Consider the following 14,257-nt stretch of genomic DNA (forward strand, 5'->3'; position numbering starts at 1 on the left):
GAGTGAGGGCTCAGGAGACAGTAGGGGCTGAGGGATGAAGGCTTCCCAGGCAGAGGAAAAGCATTCATAAAGACATCAAAGGAATGACAAGTTTAGCCTGGCAAAGTGAGAGAGGATGCTATGTGTGAACCAGAAGTAATTCTCATTTTTGGGATGGGTCGGATTGTTATTAGAGTTGTAAGCTTAGACTTGGTCTCCTCCTTTAAGAGGAATGTGAACAGACTAGATTGTCTAGAGAAGAGGAAGAAAAATGATTCAAAGTATCAGAGGTAAAGGCAGTGGAATGGATGACTCAACTGTGTCTGTGATAGGAAAGGTTGCGAGAGTGTAGGCAGAACTGAAGAGGTGGCAGTCATGAGGCTGAAGTTGTCTCATGCATTGAGCACTTTGGGTTAGGTGGGTGTCTCAATGTTGTACGTGTTTTAACTCATTTATTCCTCACAGCAAGCTTCTAAGATAAGCACGATTATCATCATTCCAGCCAGGGTGAGAAACTGAAGAAGTAAAGTGACTTGCTAAGACCACAGAGCTAGCAAGTGGTAGGGCTGGGATGTGTATCCTGCCTCTACCAGAGGAACAGCTGGTTTTCAGGATAATGTGTGGGTTTGCCGTCTTTTGAAACCTTGCTGCTCTGTTTGCCTTTGGCCTTTCAGAAGAATCATGGCTTATTGTGGTAGAGAAAGAAGCAGGAAAAATAAAGTCCTAGTGGCTTACATTTAAAAGATGGCTCCCTGGTAGAAGGTAAATTATTCTATCCACTGTTCTCTGAAAGCAGAGAAGATTGGTCAGAAGAAAGTGCCAACTCTTTGGGGGTAGGGGGACTGTCAAATTTGAATATATGAAGTGGTTTTGGAAAGAGTAAGTTTCTAGAGAATTTAAACGTGGTATCTTATTTTTACATTTTAGAATGCATTGAGTTGTTCTGTTTTTCTCAACTTAATGCATTCTAAAATGTAAACGGATGTGTGATCCATTAACCAGCTTCAAGAAAGGAAAAAACAAAACAAAACTATATAGAACCTTGGGGGCAGTTTTATAAAATTTTTTTGGGGAAAAAAATGTCCTATTGTCTTTTCTTATTCTCATTTTGCTGGTGGTTAAGGCAGTGGTAGCTTCAGGTTACAATCATATAGCACGTGGAGTAGGTTCCTTAGACCACAACAGCTGACATATTCCTGGAGTGTGTGCGTGTCGGGTGAATGGGTGGTGGTGTTTTTTAGCTTGCTGTGGGCTGACCCACTTGTTTGTACTTAACCACTAGTCTGTATTTGGAAAAATGCTGGTGTGACCAGTTTTTAAATTTCTATCCAAGCATTCATTCTATGATTTAATATTGTAAAATGACAAAAATACTACCCTTGAGTGATGCAGAGATCTGCTCCTTGTCCTTTTGGGCTTGCATGAGAAGATATTTATTGCTATGGTTTTCTTTTGTGTTTTTTTAATATAAATTTTATTGGGGAATATTGGGGGACAGTGTGTTTCTCCAGGGCCCATCAGCTCCAAGTCGTTGTCTTTCAATCTAGTTATGGAGGGCGCTGCTCAGCTCCAAGTCCAGTCAACGTTTTCAATCTTTAGTTGCAGGGGGCGCAGCCCACCATCCAATGTGGGAATTGAACCAGCAACCTTGTTGTTGAGAGCTCGCACTCTAACCAACTGAGCCATCCGGCTGCCCCTCGAGAAGCTCAGTGGCAGCTTGTTGTCTTCAATCTAGTTGTGGAGGGCGCAGCTCACTGGCCCATATGGGAATCGAACCGGCAACCCTGTTGTTCAGAGTTCACGCCCTAACCGACTGAGCCATCCGGCCGCCCTATTGCTATAGTTTTTTCATGAGAGCCCTAAAAAAGGATAAATAGCATCTCTAATTGTTCACTCATCACATGAAAACATTTTAAGTCTTTGGGCTTGCTTTGATTAGGTGTTCACATTGTCCTTTCCTTGGAGATAAAAGTGGATGCCCATGTTAGGGGTTATGTTGGAGAAAAGGTCAAGTTGAAATGCATTTTCAAGTCGACTTCATCTGTCACTGACAAACTCACCATAGACTGGACATATCGACCACCCAGCAGCAGTCGCACAGAATCAGTAAGTATATACCTTTAAAAAATTTTCTTTGAGTCATCTGTGGTCAACAGCTCTGGAATCCTCTCTTTCCAAGTCCCCGTCTCTTTTAGTCCTTCTCATCTAAGAATAGAAGATGAACTTCTATTTTAATGGGAGATGAGCTTCTACCCCACATGGCATTCATTTGGTCATGTAGGGCTTTTTATTCTTCTATGTTAAGAGTTTTGCAAATAAGCTTATAGGGAAAAAAATGTGAGAAACTCAGAGGAAATGTGGTTTAATTTTGTTTCCCCTTTGTTGTTTCTTTTTGCATGGCTTCATAGCTTCATTTTCATTTTCCATGTACTAAAAAAATGGTACCTTCAGGACTGTACAGAAAAATTCTATAGGTCATAGACATTCTTTCTCTTAAAGCTGATCGTTTCTTGTCCTATGATGTTGTCTCAGTGTGTGTATCTGCTTGTCTATCTATACTCTGTACATTTATCTTGGCATCTTCTCCCCGTGTGTAAACATCTGCATTGATTTATATAGCTCCCTTTGAAGGAAATGGTGGCGCCTTATGTTGATGGCAAACGCTGTTAATGACAGATGGTCTTTCAATACTAGAAGCGATATACCTTAGTCACACATATAAAACATATTTATGGTTCAAATCCCATTGTGGATGTTTAATTGAAGATTGCAGTGCTATAAAAACAAACAAAAAAATTTCTATACTTCCAGAAGTATCCTTAGCTGAGGATAGATGTTGTCAAGAATGTAAACATCATAGCTGTATGTAAGATTATACTTTTGAAAATATCCTTAATTTGTTTTTCCTGTTTCCTTCATTGCAAAAACTTTCGCTTTGATTTTAATGTATAGCTTTGAATTTTGTTTTAGGAGCCATTATTGAATGCCACGTAGTTTGGAGCTAGGTAGGTAGCTCCAGTGAAGGTGGCAAGGCTGTATTTGTGGTCCTTTTTTCTTTAGACTTAAAATAGTTCACTTTATTTTGAGTGGTTGGAAACTATGGCTGGCCTTACTTGGCTCTGCCTCCTTGGCCAAAAGTAGGACAGGGCAAGCAATGGGGATTTTCTTGCATCAGAAACCTTAAATGCAAACTGCAAGTAGTTCTCGTGCAGTGCTCTTCTCTGTGAGGCTGGTCAGAAATTTGGCTAATCCAAGTTGGCATTAGTGGGCCTTTAAAATCACAACATGATGTTGCAATTACATGGTCAGGGTTCTGCCAGACTAATCAGTTAGGAAGGATTTGAGTATCAGTAATTTAACTTGGAAGTAGAGGTTGGATTAATCTTGAAGATACACAGCAGGTCTTGTTTTGTCAATAAGGAATTTCAAACCCTTTTATGTTGATGCTAATAATCAGTGGTAGGCATTCTTGACCTCCCTCTTTGGAATACACATACGCGTATTATTATTATTTTTAGTATCTATTTCCCACTAGACTGTAAATTCCAGGACAGCAGGGACTGTGCTTGTTTGGTTCCCACTATATCCTTTTGCTTAACACAGTGCCTACCACATAGTGGGTGTGCAGTAAATACTTAATGAATGAATGAATGAACAAATGAACCAATAAGTGATTCAGCATCTTCTTTGGGAAGTTGCTCTTCAAAATTGGGCAATTGTTCCCTAAGTGGGGAAGTACTAAGTAAACAAAGAGGAAAGCCTTGACTCTTGCATAAGAGAGAGATCATATTGACCTGTAGTACCTGCTCAGCCTACCACCAGATGTAATTAGGTGCTTTCCGATGAAGTGTCTGATTACCAATCTGAAGCAGCATCGTTTTGATTCAGCATATATTCACTGAGTACTGATAATGCTTTTGATGTGAGGTTTTTATTAATTGCCAAGATAACTTGAGAAAGGCTTGATTATATTATATCCTCTTGGTGATTTTGCGAATAAATAAAAAATCTCCCCTTTCCCACTTGCTAGCTATGTGCCTTTGAGTAACTCACTTAGTTTTTTGTTTTTGGCCTTGTTTCCCTTTTTGGTAAATTTGGAATAATTATACCTTCCCCATGTGTAGTTCAGTTTTGTTCTGAGGCTCAAATGAGTAAATGTGTAGAAGTCATTCGCAAACCATACAGCACTCTACAAATATTAGGTACTACTTTAGAATAGGGCTTCTCTTTGGCACTGTTGACCTTTTGAGTCTGATAATTCTTGGTTATGGGGGCTGTCCTGTGCTTTGTAGGATTTTTAGCAATATCCCTGGCCTCTATACACTAGATGCCAGTAGCACTCCCCCAAGCTGTGACAATCAAAAATGTCTGCAGATATTGCCAAATGTCTCCTGGAGGGCAAAATTGCCCCCCAACTAAGAACTACTGCTTTAGGACTTTAAGGAGCATTTAGAAGAGGTCCAAGAGTTAGGATGCCAGGATTCTTTCGTCAGGCCTTTTTCTGATGTTTGATTAACCTGTCTTTTTAACCTGTAGAATCGAGATGAACAAAGCATAAAAAAATGCCCAACTGAGAAAACCCATTATACATTTGTATTTTATTTTAGACCTACTTAGCTTTACACTTTCACTGCATTTTCCAAATTAACGTTTTGTTTCTCATGGTGTTTCTTTCTTAGATTTTTCATTATCAGTCCTTCCAGTACCCAACCACAGCAGGCACATTTCGAGATCGAATTTCCTGGGTTGGAGATGTATACAAAGGGGATGCATCCATAAGCATTAACAACCCTACCATAAAGGACAATGGGACGTTCAGCTGTGCTGTGAAGAATCCCCCAGACGTGCATCATAATATTCCCATGACAGAGCTAATAGTCACAGAAAGGGGTAAGCTAACTGTCACCAACTTTCTTCTGCAGTGCTCGCTGACTACTATTGTGCTTTTTGGAGAGCTCAATGATAAGCATAGCTACCTATCTTTGTAAGCCAGTCGGTCATTGGAGCATTCTGCCATCCTGAGTTGTCTATTAGGGTGAATCTTTTAATCTTTATTTTGCAAATTGAAGTTTTTATTCAAATATTGTCATAGTTTCTCCATTATCCTTTTTTGTTTTTTAAACTTTCGGTGACCAGAGGTCTTGTGGGATGTGTGACAAATCCTTGAATAAATGGAGGGTTGTTATCTGTGTGCAATATAAGTCATTCTGGTTTCACTAATATTTTCATGGCCTCAGTTATGAGACAGTGATCTTGCCTGTGTCTTGAAAAGGTACCCCCTCTAATGATGGAGGCAGCACATTTCTTTTATGTTGCAAAGAACGGCAGTTTCCTTTTAGTATGAAACAAGGAGAGTAGGTAAGGACTGATCTTATTTTTTTCTACATTATTTCCTGGTGACTATTGAGTGGTCATTTTAGTTCTAAGTTGGATTTGAACTAAAGACTTAAAGATACAGGACTGCATTATGTGTTTCTTTTTAAGACAATAAATCATAAGTTTCAAAGATATAGGTACATTCATACTGCTGGTGGGAGTAGAAACTGACACAGTTTTTCTGGAAAACAGTTGATAGTATGAAACAGATGCCTTAAAAGTATATATACCCTGTGATCTAGTAATTCCATGTACAAAATTTATCTAAAAGAAATAGAGCTAAGCATGAAGATTTATGTACAAGGATGATCGTCATAACATAACTGATAAATGCAAAGAACTGGAAGGGACTTGAGTGTCCAGCATTGGAGGACTGCGTCAATAAGCTGCTCAGTATCGTAGAATACTACGCAGCCATTACAAGTCGTATCTGGAAGAAACTTTAATGACATGGCAAATAGTTAACATATATTAAGAAAAAAAGGTTAGAAATAATATGTAAAATATGATTCATACTTTTAAAAATGTACATTCTTCTCCCTCTATGCAGACTCATATTCACATATACCTAGAAAGAAGAGTGAATAGGTAGATACTAACGTGTTAATCCTAGGTAGGAGGATTATGGGCAAAGTTTTATTCTTTTTCTTATGTGTGTATTTTCAACCTTTTCTACATTGAATTTATTCCTTTTGTAATGAGAATAAATACAAGAGCAAAAGTAAAACCTATCTCATGTCAAAGGAAACATTTTTGCATGTTCTTCTCTTTTACGTTCTCTAGGTTTTGGCACCATGCTCTCCTCTGTGGCCCTTCTTTCCATTCTTGTCTTCATTCCCTCAACTGTGGTGGTGGTTCTGCTGCTGGTGAGAATGGGGAGGAAGTCTGCAGGGCTGCAGAAGAGGAGCAAGTCTGGCTATAAGAAGTCATCTATTGAGGTTTCAGATGAGTAAGTCCAGCTGGAGCCCTGAGCCGTAAACCCATTTCCTTTTCAGATTCCTACTTTGTGGATAGTACCCAGGCCCCTGTGTCCATGCCTTCCTTTCTTCTGGGCTGAATTTAGTTCTGGTGAAATTTCCTTTTGAAGAGAATAGTTCTGCTGAGCAGTCCTAAAAGGAAGGTTGAAAGCGAAACCTGTGGATGTTAACTTGGAGAGAGGTCGAGGGGTTGAGAGTATGATCATAGTTTCCTGCTTTGGAAATCAGATTGTACAATGCTATGGTTCTGAATATAAATTCTGAACTGGAAATCTCATTCCTTCAAAATTAACAGGAAATTCCAACAAGTCACATTGTTTCCTACTATTTCTTCTCATTTGCTCCACATTCCAGCTACAATGAGCTTATTTTCTTCTCTAAACATGCTGTACACATTCAGGTCTGCCCACCCCACCACCCACCCCACATTCTTTCACCTGGAATCCCCTTTCTCCCTTTTTCTCCTGGCATACTCTTCTATATCCTCCAAAACCCAGCTGAAATGTCCCCTTTTCTTGAGTTTCCCTGAGTCATACAGGGAAAATTTGTCACTCCCTCCTCTTTGCTGCCATAGCAGTTTGACTTTAACTCCATTAAAACATTTAACACATTATATTAGAATGGACTTGTTAAGTTTCAGCAGGTTTCTCACCCCCATGAGATTGTGAACTCTTCAAGGGACTGTGCTTTATTTATGTCTTTATCCCCAGCCCAGCACAATGCCTCAGCCATGGTTGGTGCTCCATTTATTGAGCACTTACTATGTGCCAGGCACTGTGGTACGTGTTTTTTATTTACTCCTAACCACTATCTTTTAAGTGTAGCTGGTAATATCTGCATTTTACAGATGAGGAAACAGGTTCCTGGAGCTTAAGTAATTTGCCCAGTCACCCTGTTAGTAAGTGGCAGAACTGGGATTTAAAACAGACCTATCTGACTTCAATGCCTGTGCTCTTAACTGCTTGGCTATACTGAGATAGGGATTGTTCTGATTTGGTTTGTCTTCTTTCTACAGCACTGACCAAGAGGAGGGGGATGACTGCATGGCAAGGATTTGTGTCCGTTGTGCTGAGTGCTTGGTAAGCCCGTGCAATTTCTTCTGTTCCCTATTCATGTTTCACTTGTTTGCATACTTATGGGGATCCTTTGCCCTCAGTGGCAGCAGAGGGCGTGCCAGTAGGCCCAAAGCGTGGTATCGGCCAAGGCCTTCTTCCAAAGCATTTTGATCTCAAGGTACCCCCCCACCAACTCTAAGCATTATCTTGTTTGCTGTCTCATGGGCACAGAATGATGCCATGAGGTTAGGGAAGGGAGACTGTGCAGAGCAGTGTCTGCTGACTGACTGAGAACATCCTGAAAGAGGAGTGTCCTATGCTACTAAGGTCATACTAGGAGACTTTGGCTGGACCCAGAGCCTTGAATTGAACTTTTCTGCAGAACCTCGGTTGTTTTCCCAGGAAATTAGAGTGACATAACCTTTTAAGTGACGTTATGGCTTTGTCAATAAGAAATACTCAGGTTGGAAGACCTGAATTTTGATTTAAATTTCAAAAGGCCATCATCCCTCCCCTTTTGAGCACCTGCAGTAATTGGTAGGCTTGTGTGGCTGTCCCAGGGATCCGAGGAGGAAGAAAGACTCTGTGATGTGGTACAGTTAGAAACAGTCGAAAGCAAATTATGATGTAATATGAAGCATACCTGTCATTTTAGGGTTTAAACTTGAGCCCTGTTTGTACTTATTGCCAAGCTCAGCACTTGGCCAGGCGACCACAGCCCAATAGTGTTCTTTGTTTTTCTTTCTCACATGTACTTGAGTGCAATAGATAAGATGAGAGAAAGGCTGATAGTGCCAGTAGAGAGGATCTAATACCACCTTTTAGGGTTTTAATATTTTGATAATGCAAAATAAGTTAATGTCTACAAGATTATTACCCACATTTGAGATGTTAATTCATTCAACAGTTACTCACTAAGCATCTGACATGTGTCAGATATGATTCTAGGTACTTAGGAAACAGCAGTGAACAAAACTGACAAAAGCCCCTGCTGTCAAAGAACTTACATTCCTTCCATGTCTGGAAAACTCATTCTCCAAGACACAGGAAATGTCACCTACTATTAAATTGGGGTACAAAAAAATAACTAAATTAAAAAAAAGTAAAGTATACAGTATATCAGATGGTGCTTAATGCTATAGAGAAAAATAAAATAGGAAAGGGACGTGGGATGGTTAGACAGGGGATGTGATATTAACTAGGCTGGTCAGGAATACTCTCATTGAAATGGTATTTAAGCAAACACCTAAAAGAAGTAGATTTGGCCTTATGTCTAATGCAGAAGAACATTCTAGACAGAGGAAATGGTAGGTGCAAAGACTCTGAGGAGGGGCATGATTGGCATATTCTAGGAACAGCATGGAGACCAATGTGGTGGGAATGAAGTGAGCAAGGTGAAGAATAGTATTTCTTCAGAGAGATAATGTCATATCTTATAGAGCATTATAGTGATTGTAATGACCTGGACTTTTATTTATTTATTTTTTTTAGTTTTAGTTGTACAAAACAACATAGTGATTAGGCATTTATATACCTCACAAAGTGATAACCCCAATAAGTCTGCTACCCATCTGACTCTGCACATAGTTATCATAATATTATTGACTGTATTTCCCATGCTGTGCTTTACATCCCCGTGACTTGTAACTAGCAATTCGTACTTCTTAATCCCTTTACCTTTCTCACTCAGCCCTCCCATCTAGTAACCACCAATTTATTCTCTGTATCTATGAATCTGTTTCTGTTTTGTTTGTTTGTTTATTTTGTTCTTTAGATTCCACAGATAAATGAGATCATATGGCATTTGTCTTTCTCAGTCTGACTTAATTCATTTAGCATAATACCCTCTAGGTCCATCCATGTTGTTGCAAGTGGTAAGATTTCATTCCTTTTTATGACAGAGTGATATTCCACTGTATATATGTACCACGATTTCTTTATTCAATTGTCTGTTGATGGGCATTTTGGTTATTTCCATATCTTGGCTATTATAAATAGTGCTGCAGTGAATATAGGGGTGAATTAGTGTTTTGGATTTATTTGGATAAATACCCAGGAGTGGAATTGCTGTGTCATATGGTACTTCTATTTTTAATTTTTTGAGGAACCTCCGTACTGTTTTCCATAGTGGCTGCACCAATTTGCAATCCCACCAACAGTGTATAAGGGTTCCCTTTTATCCACATCCTCGCAACACTTATTTGTTGATTTATTGATGATAGCCATTCTGACAGAAGTGAGGTGGTATCTCATGGTTTTTATTTCATTTCTCTGATGATTAGTGACGTCGAGCATCTTTTCATGTCTATTGCCATCTGTATGTCCTCTTTGGAGAAACATCTAGTTAGGTCCTCTGCCCATTTGTTAATTGCCTTTTTTTGGTGTGTATTGAGTTGTATGAGTGTCTTATAAATTTTGGATATTAACCCAAAAGATGTATCATTGGCGTATATCTTCTCCCATTCAGTAGGATGTCTTTTCATTTTGTTGATGGTTTCCTTTGCTGTGAAAAAACTTTTTAGTTTGATGTAGTCCCATTTATTTATTTTTTTCTTTTGTTTCCCTTCCCCAAGGAGATATAGCAATAAAAAGATTACTAAGGGTAATGTCTGAGAACTTATTGCCTATGTTTTCTTCTAGGAGTGTTATGGTTTCAGGTCTTACATTTAAGTCTTTAATCAATTTTGAGTTCATTGTTGTATATGGAGTAAGAAGGTGGTCCAGTTTCATTTTATTGCATGTATCTGTCTAGTTTTCCCAGCACCATTTATTGAATAGACTCTCTAACCCCAATGTGTATTCTTGCTTCCTTTGTCATAGATTAATTGACCATATAGGCATGGATTTATTTCTGGGCTGTCTATTCTGTTCCACTGATTTATGTGTCTGTTTTTATGCTAATACCATGCTATTTTTATTACTATGGCCTTGTAGTATATTTTAATATCAGGTAGCATGCTACCTCTAGCTTTGTTCTTTTTCCTCAAGATTGCCATGCTATTTGGGGTCTTTTATGGTTCTACATATATTTTAGGATTATTTGACCTAGTTCTGTGAAAAATGCCATTGGTATTTTGATAGGGATTGCATTGAATCTATAGATTGCTTTGGGTAGTATGGGCATTTAAACTATATTAATTTTCCCTATTCATGAGCATGGTATGTGTTTCCATTGATTTGTATCATCTTTAATTTTTTCTTCAATGTCTTGTAATTTTCTGAGAAGACATTTATTCTTAATGAAACAGAATCCACTGGAGGTTTTTGACAAGAGAAGCACTATGAACTGATGTATGTGTTAAAAGGATCATTTTAGCTTCTGTGTTGAAAATAGATGGTAAGGGATCTTGACAGAATCAGAGAACTCAATTAGGAGACTTTAGCAATAATGCCATTGAGAGAAGTTAGTGTTAGTTTGGATCAGGGTGGTGGTGGTAGAGGTGGTAAGATGTGGTTGTATTCTGATTATAGTTTGAAGGTAAAGCCAGAAGGATTTACTGAGGGGTTGCATGTATATGAGTATGTTAAAGAATGAGAGGAGTTTCGGGTGGCCGGTTGGCTCAGTTGGTTAGAGCGTAGCCCTTGTGACACCATCGTCGCCGGTTTGATTCCCACATGGGCCAGTGAGCTGTTCCCTCCACAAATAGAGTGAAAACAACGGCTTAACTTGGAGCTGAGCTGCTGGTGGGTGGCCGGTTGGCTCAGTTGGTTAGACTGTAGTGCTCATAACAGCAAGGTCACTGGTTTGATCAACTAGATTGAAAACAACGACCTGACTTGGAGCTGATGGGTCCTGGAAAATCACATTGTTCCCCAATATTCCCCAATAAATGTGTAATGTGGGATGTGTAAAATGGGATGGTAATGTGTGGCCTTTGGCTAAATTCTGACTGTGGCATTATACTTCACATATACACCACATGCATGTCACATACACACAACTACTGTTCTTTCTCCTCCAGGATTCAGACTATGAAGAGACATACTGATGAAAGTCTGCATGACATTAGAAGAATCACCTACTAACAGAAAATATCTCATTCCACTGGCAGCTAAATCTTCTCAAAGAAGTGGAGCTGGCCTGGACAGTAATGACGGAGGTTTCTGAAAGTCATCAGTAAAAACTTTAGGAACCATTTATTTATTGAAGAAATGTTCTTTTTGTATTAATAAACTGTTCAAAAACTTTCAGAAGAGACTCATAACTATCCCTTTTAATAACTTATACTCTAATTGAATGAAGACATTCTTTTCCTGAACAGAAAGGTACTTTTTATTTGATCTTTGATCTTGAATGTATTACATGTTTTCTTCCAATTATTTGAGGAAGAATCCTAAGTATTGGCCACAGCGCTGATGCCAAACGTTTTTTTTTTTTTTTTTAAATGAAACGGAGCTTGTAGCTTCTTGATGTGCTTGCTACCAGATAAAATGTTTGTTTGGAATAAGGATTCTTAGTTTTTTTGCTCCATGAACATTCTCAGCTGTGAGTTAGCACACAGCATATATTAATTGGTTTGATTATCTCATTGATTATGTTTGAGTTTCTTGGCGTGTATAACACTAGTTTCCTTAGAGCTGGTAGGATCAAGAATCAGTGGTCTGCTTTGATTGAGTTTTCAAAGTATTAAAGTGTCATCAATTTACAATTAAGGAAAGGAATGGTGAGGTACAGGTGCAATTTGCCAGGTGCAGTTTGTTACTTTACTTTCTTAAAGCTGACTGATTAATGGTTTCCTTCTTGACTTTTCAGATCAGAGGCAAGAACTTTTCAAAAGGTTTTGTATGGATGTATAGACTATTTTACTAGTTATTTGCAATGAAATGCTCTTTTAACCTGTGTTATTTTTCAAAAAATTTTTGACTCTAAAATGCACAAATACGAGTGAACTGAGGTATTTGCAAACTGTTTTTGCGTAACACTTGAGATAAGGAAGTGATGTTGTGCGTCACCTGTACTTTTCCTTTCTGGTCTCTCAATACCTTATATGTTTCCTCTATTTTCCTACAGCAACCTTTCAAATTTTGATTTATATGGGAATTTCTATAAGCCATTAAGAAATATATATGACATGTCAGGAAGGGTTGACAATGTAGTCCTCTGTAATAGAGAGATAGAGTTCACTTCTCAATTATGAGAGACAAAAGTTATCCCCTCCCCCCATCTTTGTTTTTTCAATAGGATAGTCCCTTTTCACGGATCTTCACTGGGTGGCTCAGGAGGTTTCCATATTATAGCATTATACACTGTACATGTTATTAAAAAACCACTTTTACATTTTTTTGCCAAGATCTATTTTTAAAAATTTGGGTTGTTAGCTCTGTCTCATGGATTAGCCCTGGCCTCTTTTGTTAACCTAGTCCGTAGATTAGAGAGACTGATTACTTACTAGACATGATTTACCTCTAGTCATGGAAAAAAGTAGAAGAGGCACGACCGGATTGATAGTAGACATTTCCAGTGGTTAAACCTCACAGTTTTGGGCTACTTGTTAAGTATGTGGTTGTCTGGCGTCAATCTTTTGGGCCAATCTGCACCTCAACAGAAACAAGAAAACAGTTTGAGCGATGACAGTAAATAAATTGGGTGCTAGGAGATTTGAAGATAGAGATCTAATTGTGAAGCAGACTTTTTTTGGGTCCCCGTTTATCTGAGAAAGCAATGAAGTTACGGGAAGCCAGTTAAAGCCACATCCCATTAAATGGGGAAACAGTTTTAGCTAGGTTTGCTTGTAATTTCCTTTCGGGCATGTTTTGAGGATTAATGCTGTGTGGTATGTTTGTCACTTTAGGCATATGGTGCTGTGTGAATCCTTAGTAGTGTAATTTTGTAGACTTGATCATGATTTGAACCAGTCCTTTTAAAATGACTGAACAATAGAGTCCTTCATGGGAGGAGAGTAAGTTGATAATTTAGTTTTGCTCCGTGGGTTTGTGTTCACGTCACAGTCATAAGGCTGCTATCAGTTTTCTTCTTCATCGCTTATGTTGAGGTCTGGGTTACAGCTCTTCTTCTTCTTCTTCAAAGGAGCACAAAGCAGTGTTTGGACACCTGCTTTCTTGAAGGATGGAAGGAAGATAAAGTGTGTGTGTTTTTTAACGCTCTGTTTTAATATCTTCTAAGGTGCTATTCCCTATTTTTCTTTTTGCTGCTCCACGAGTTCTTACCACACTGTATGGAGACCAGCCTTGTCTAGAAAGGGAATTTAATTTTGAAGGCTTCAGAAGGGCTTAAAAGCCTTTCAGAATTTTTCTTTGACTGCTGAAGTCTTTACTTATGGTTACATTACTTTATGAGGTTTGTGCAACGAGCTCTTAATTCTGTTAACAAATGTGAACTTACAAAATGCTTTGTGTTTCCCACGTGGCCTGTTACCTCAGGCTTCTTGGGGACAGCTTCTCTGCAGATCCTAAATTGGGCACTGGTGCTTTACAAGGGAACATTGCATGTCCCTGCTTTAAAAAAATTCTGGAGGCCAAATCCGGAATCTGAATGCTCTGTTGTGTCACTCAGTTATGGTTTCACAGGGGAGACATAAAAAGATCCATAGGGAATGGCCCAAGACTATCATTTAATAGCACAACTCAAAACTTGCTGCCAGAAAAGCAAGTTTTGACCCCAGTTGTTGTACTGCTCGATTGTTAATTGCTGCATTTCACTGCGTTCTTTTTGCTTTTTTTCTAGGAGGATATGCACTGTTGGGCCATGTTCACAAGCATTGTAACTCTTGATATCTTTACCATATCATACTTAATAAACATCTTTGCACTTTCTGGCTACTTTTGGTGTATATCTACGTATAAGAGGAGAACTGTCATATGAAAAGAGGTTTGTGGTTTTCAGCATCAAGCAGCCATCCATTCATCTCG

The 14,257-nt window shown here is 38.8% G+C and overlaps 1 protein-coding gene across 1 annotated transcript in view; it reads left to right on the plus strand.

The window, feature by feature from the left end:
• MPZL3 (myelin protein zero like 3) overlaps positions 1-14,167 on the plus strand; it is a 24,557-nt gene extending 10,390 nt beyond the window's left edge. The window contains exons 2-6 of the mRNA XM_019716277.3: positions 1,919-2,085; positions 4,659-4,869; positions 6,139-6,304; positions 7,348-7,411; positions 11,350-14,167. Of these exons, the coding sequence (XP_019571836.2) occupies positions 1,919-2,085; positions 4,659-4,869; positions 6,139-6,304; positions 7,348-7,411; positions 11,350-11,376 (635 nt within the window). The 3' untranslated portion in view covers positions 11,377-14,167. The remainder of the gene's footprint in view (positions 1-1,918; positions 2,086-4,658; positions 4,870-6,138; positions 6,305-7,347; positions 7,412-11,349) is intronic.
• Positions 14,168-14,257: the final 90 nt, after the last annotated feature.

Source organism: Rhinolophus sinicus, chromosome 14 (genome assembly GCF_057876585.1).
Source record: "Rhinolophus sinicus isolate RSI-liver-muscle chromosome 14, RSI-T2T, whole genome shotgun sequence".
In the NCBI taxonomy this organism is placed as follows: domain Eukaryota; kingdom Metazoa; phylum Chordata; class Mammalia; order Chiroptera; family Rhinolophidae; genus Rhinolophus; species Rhinolophus sinicus.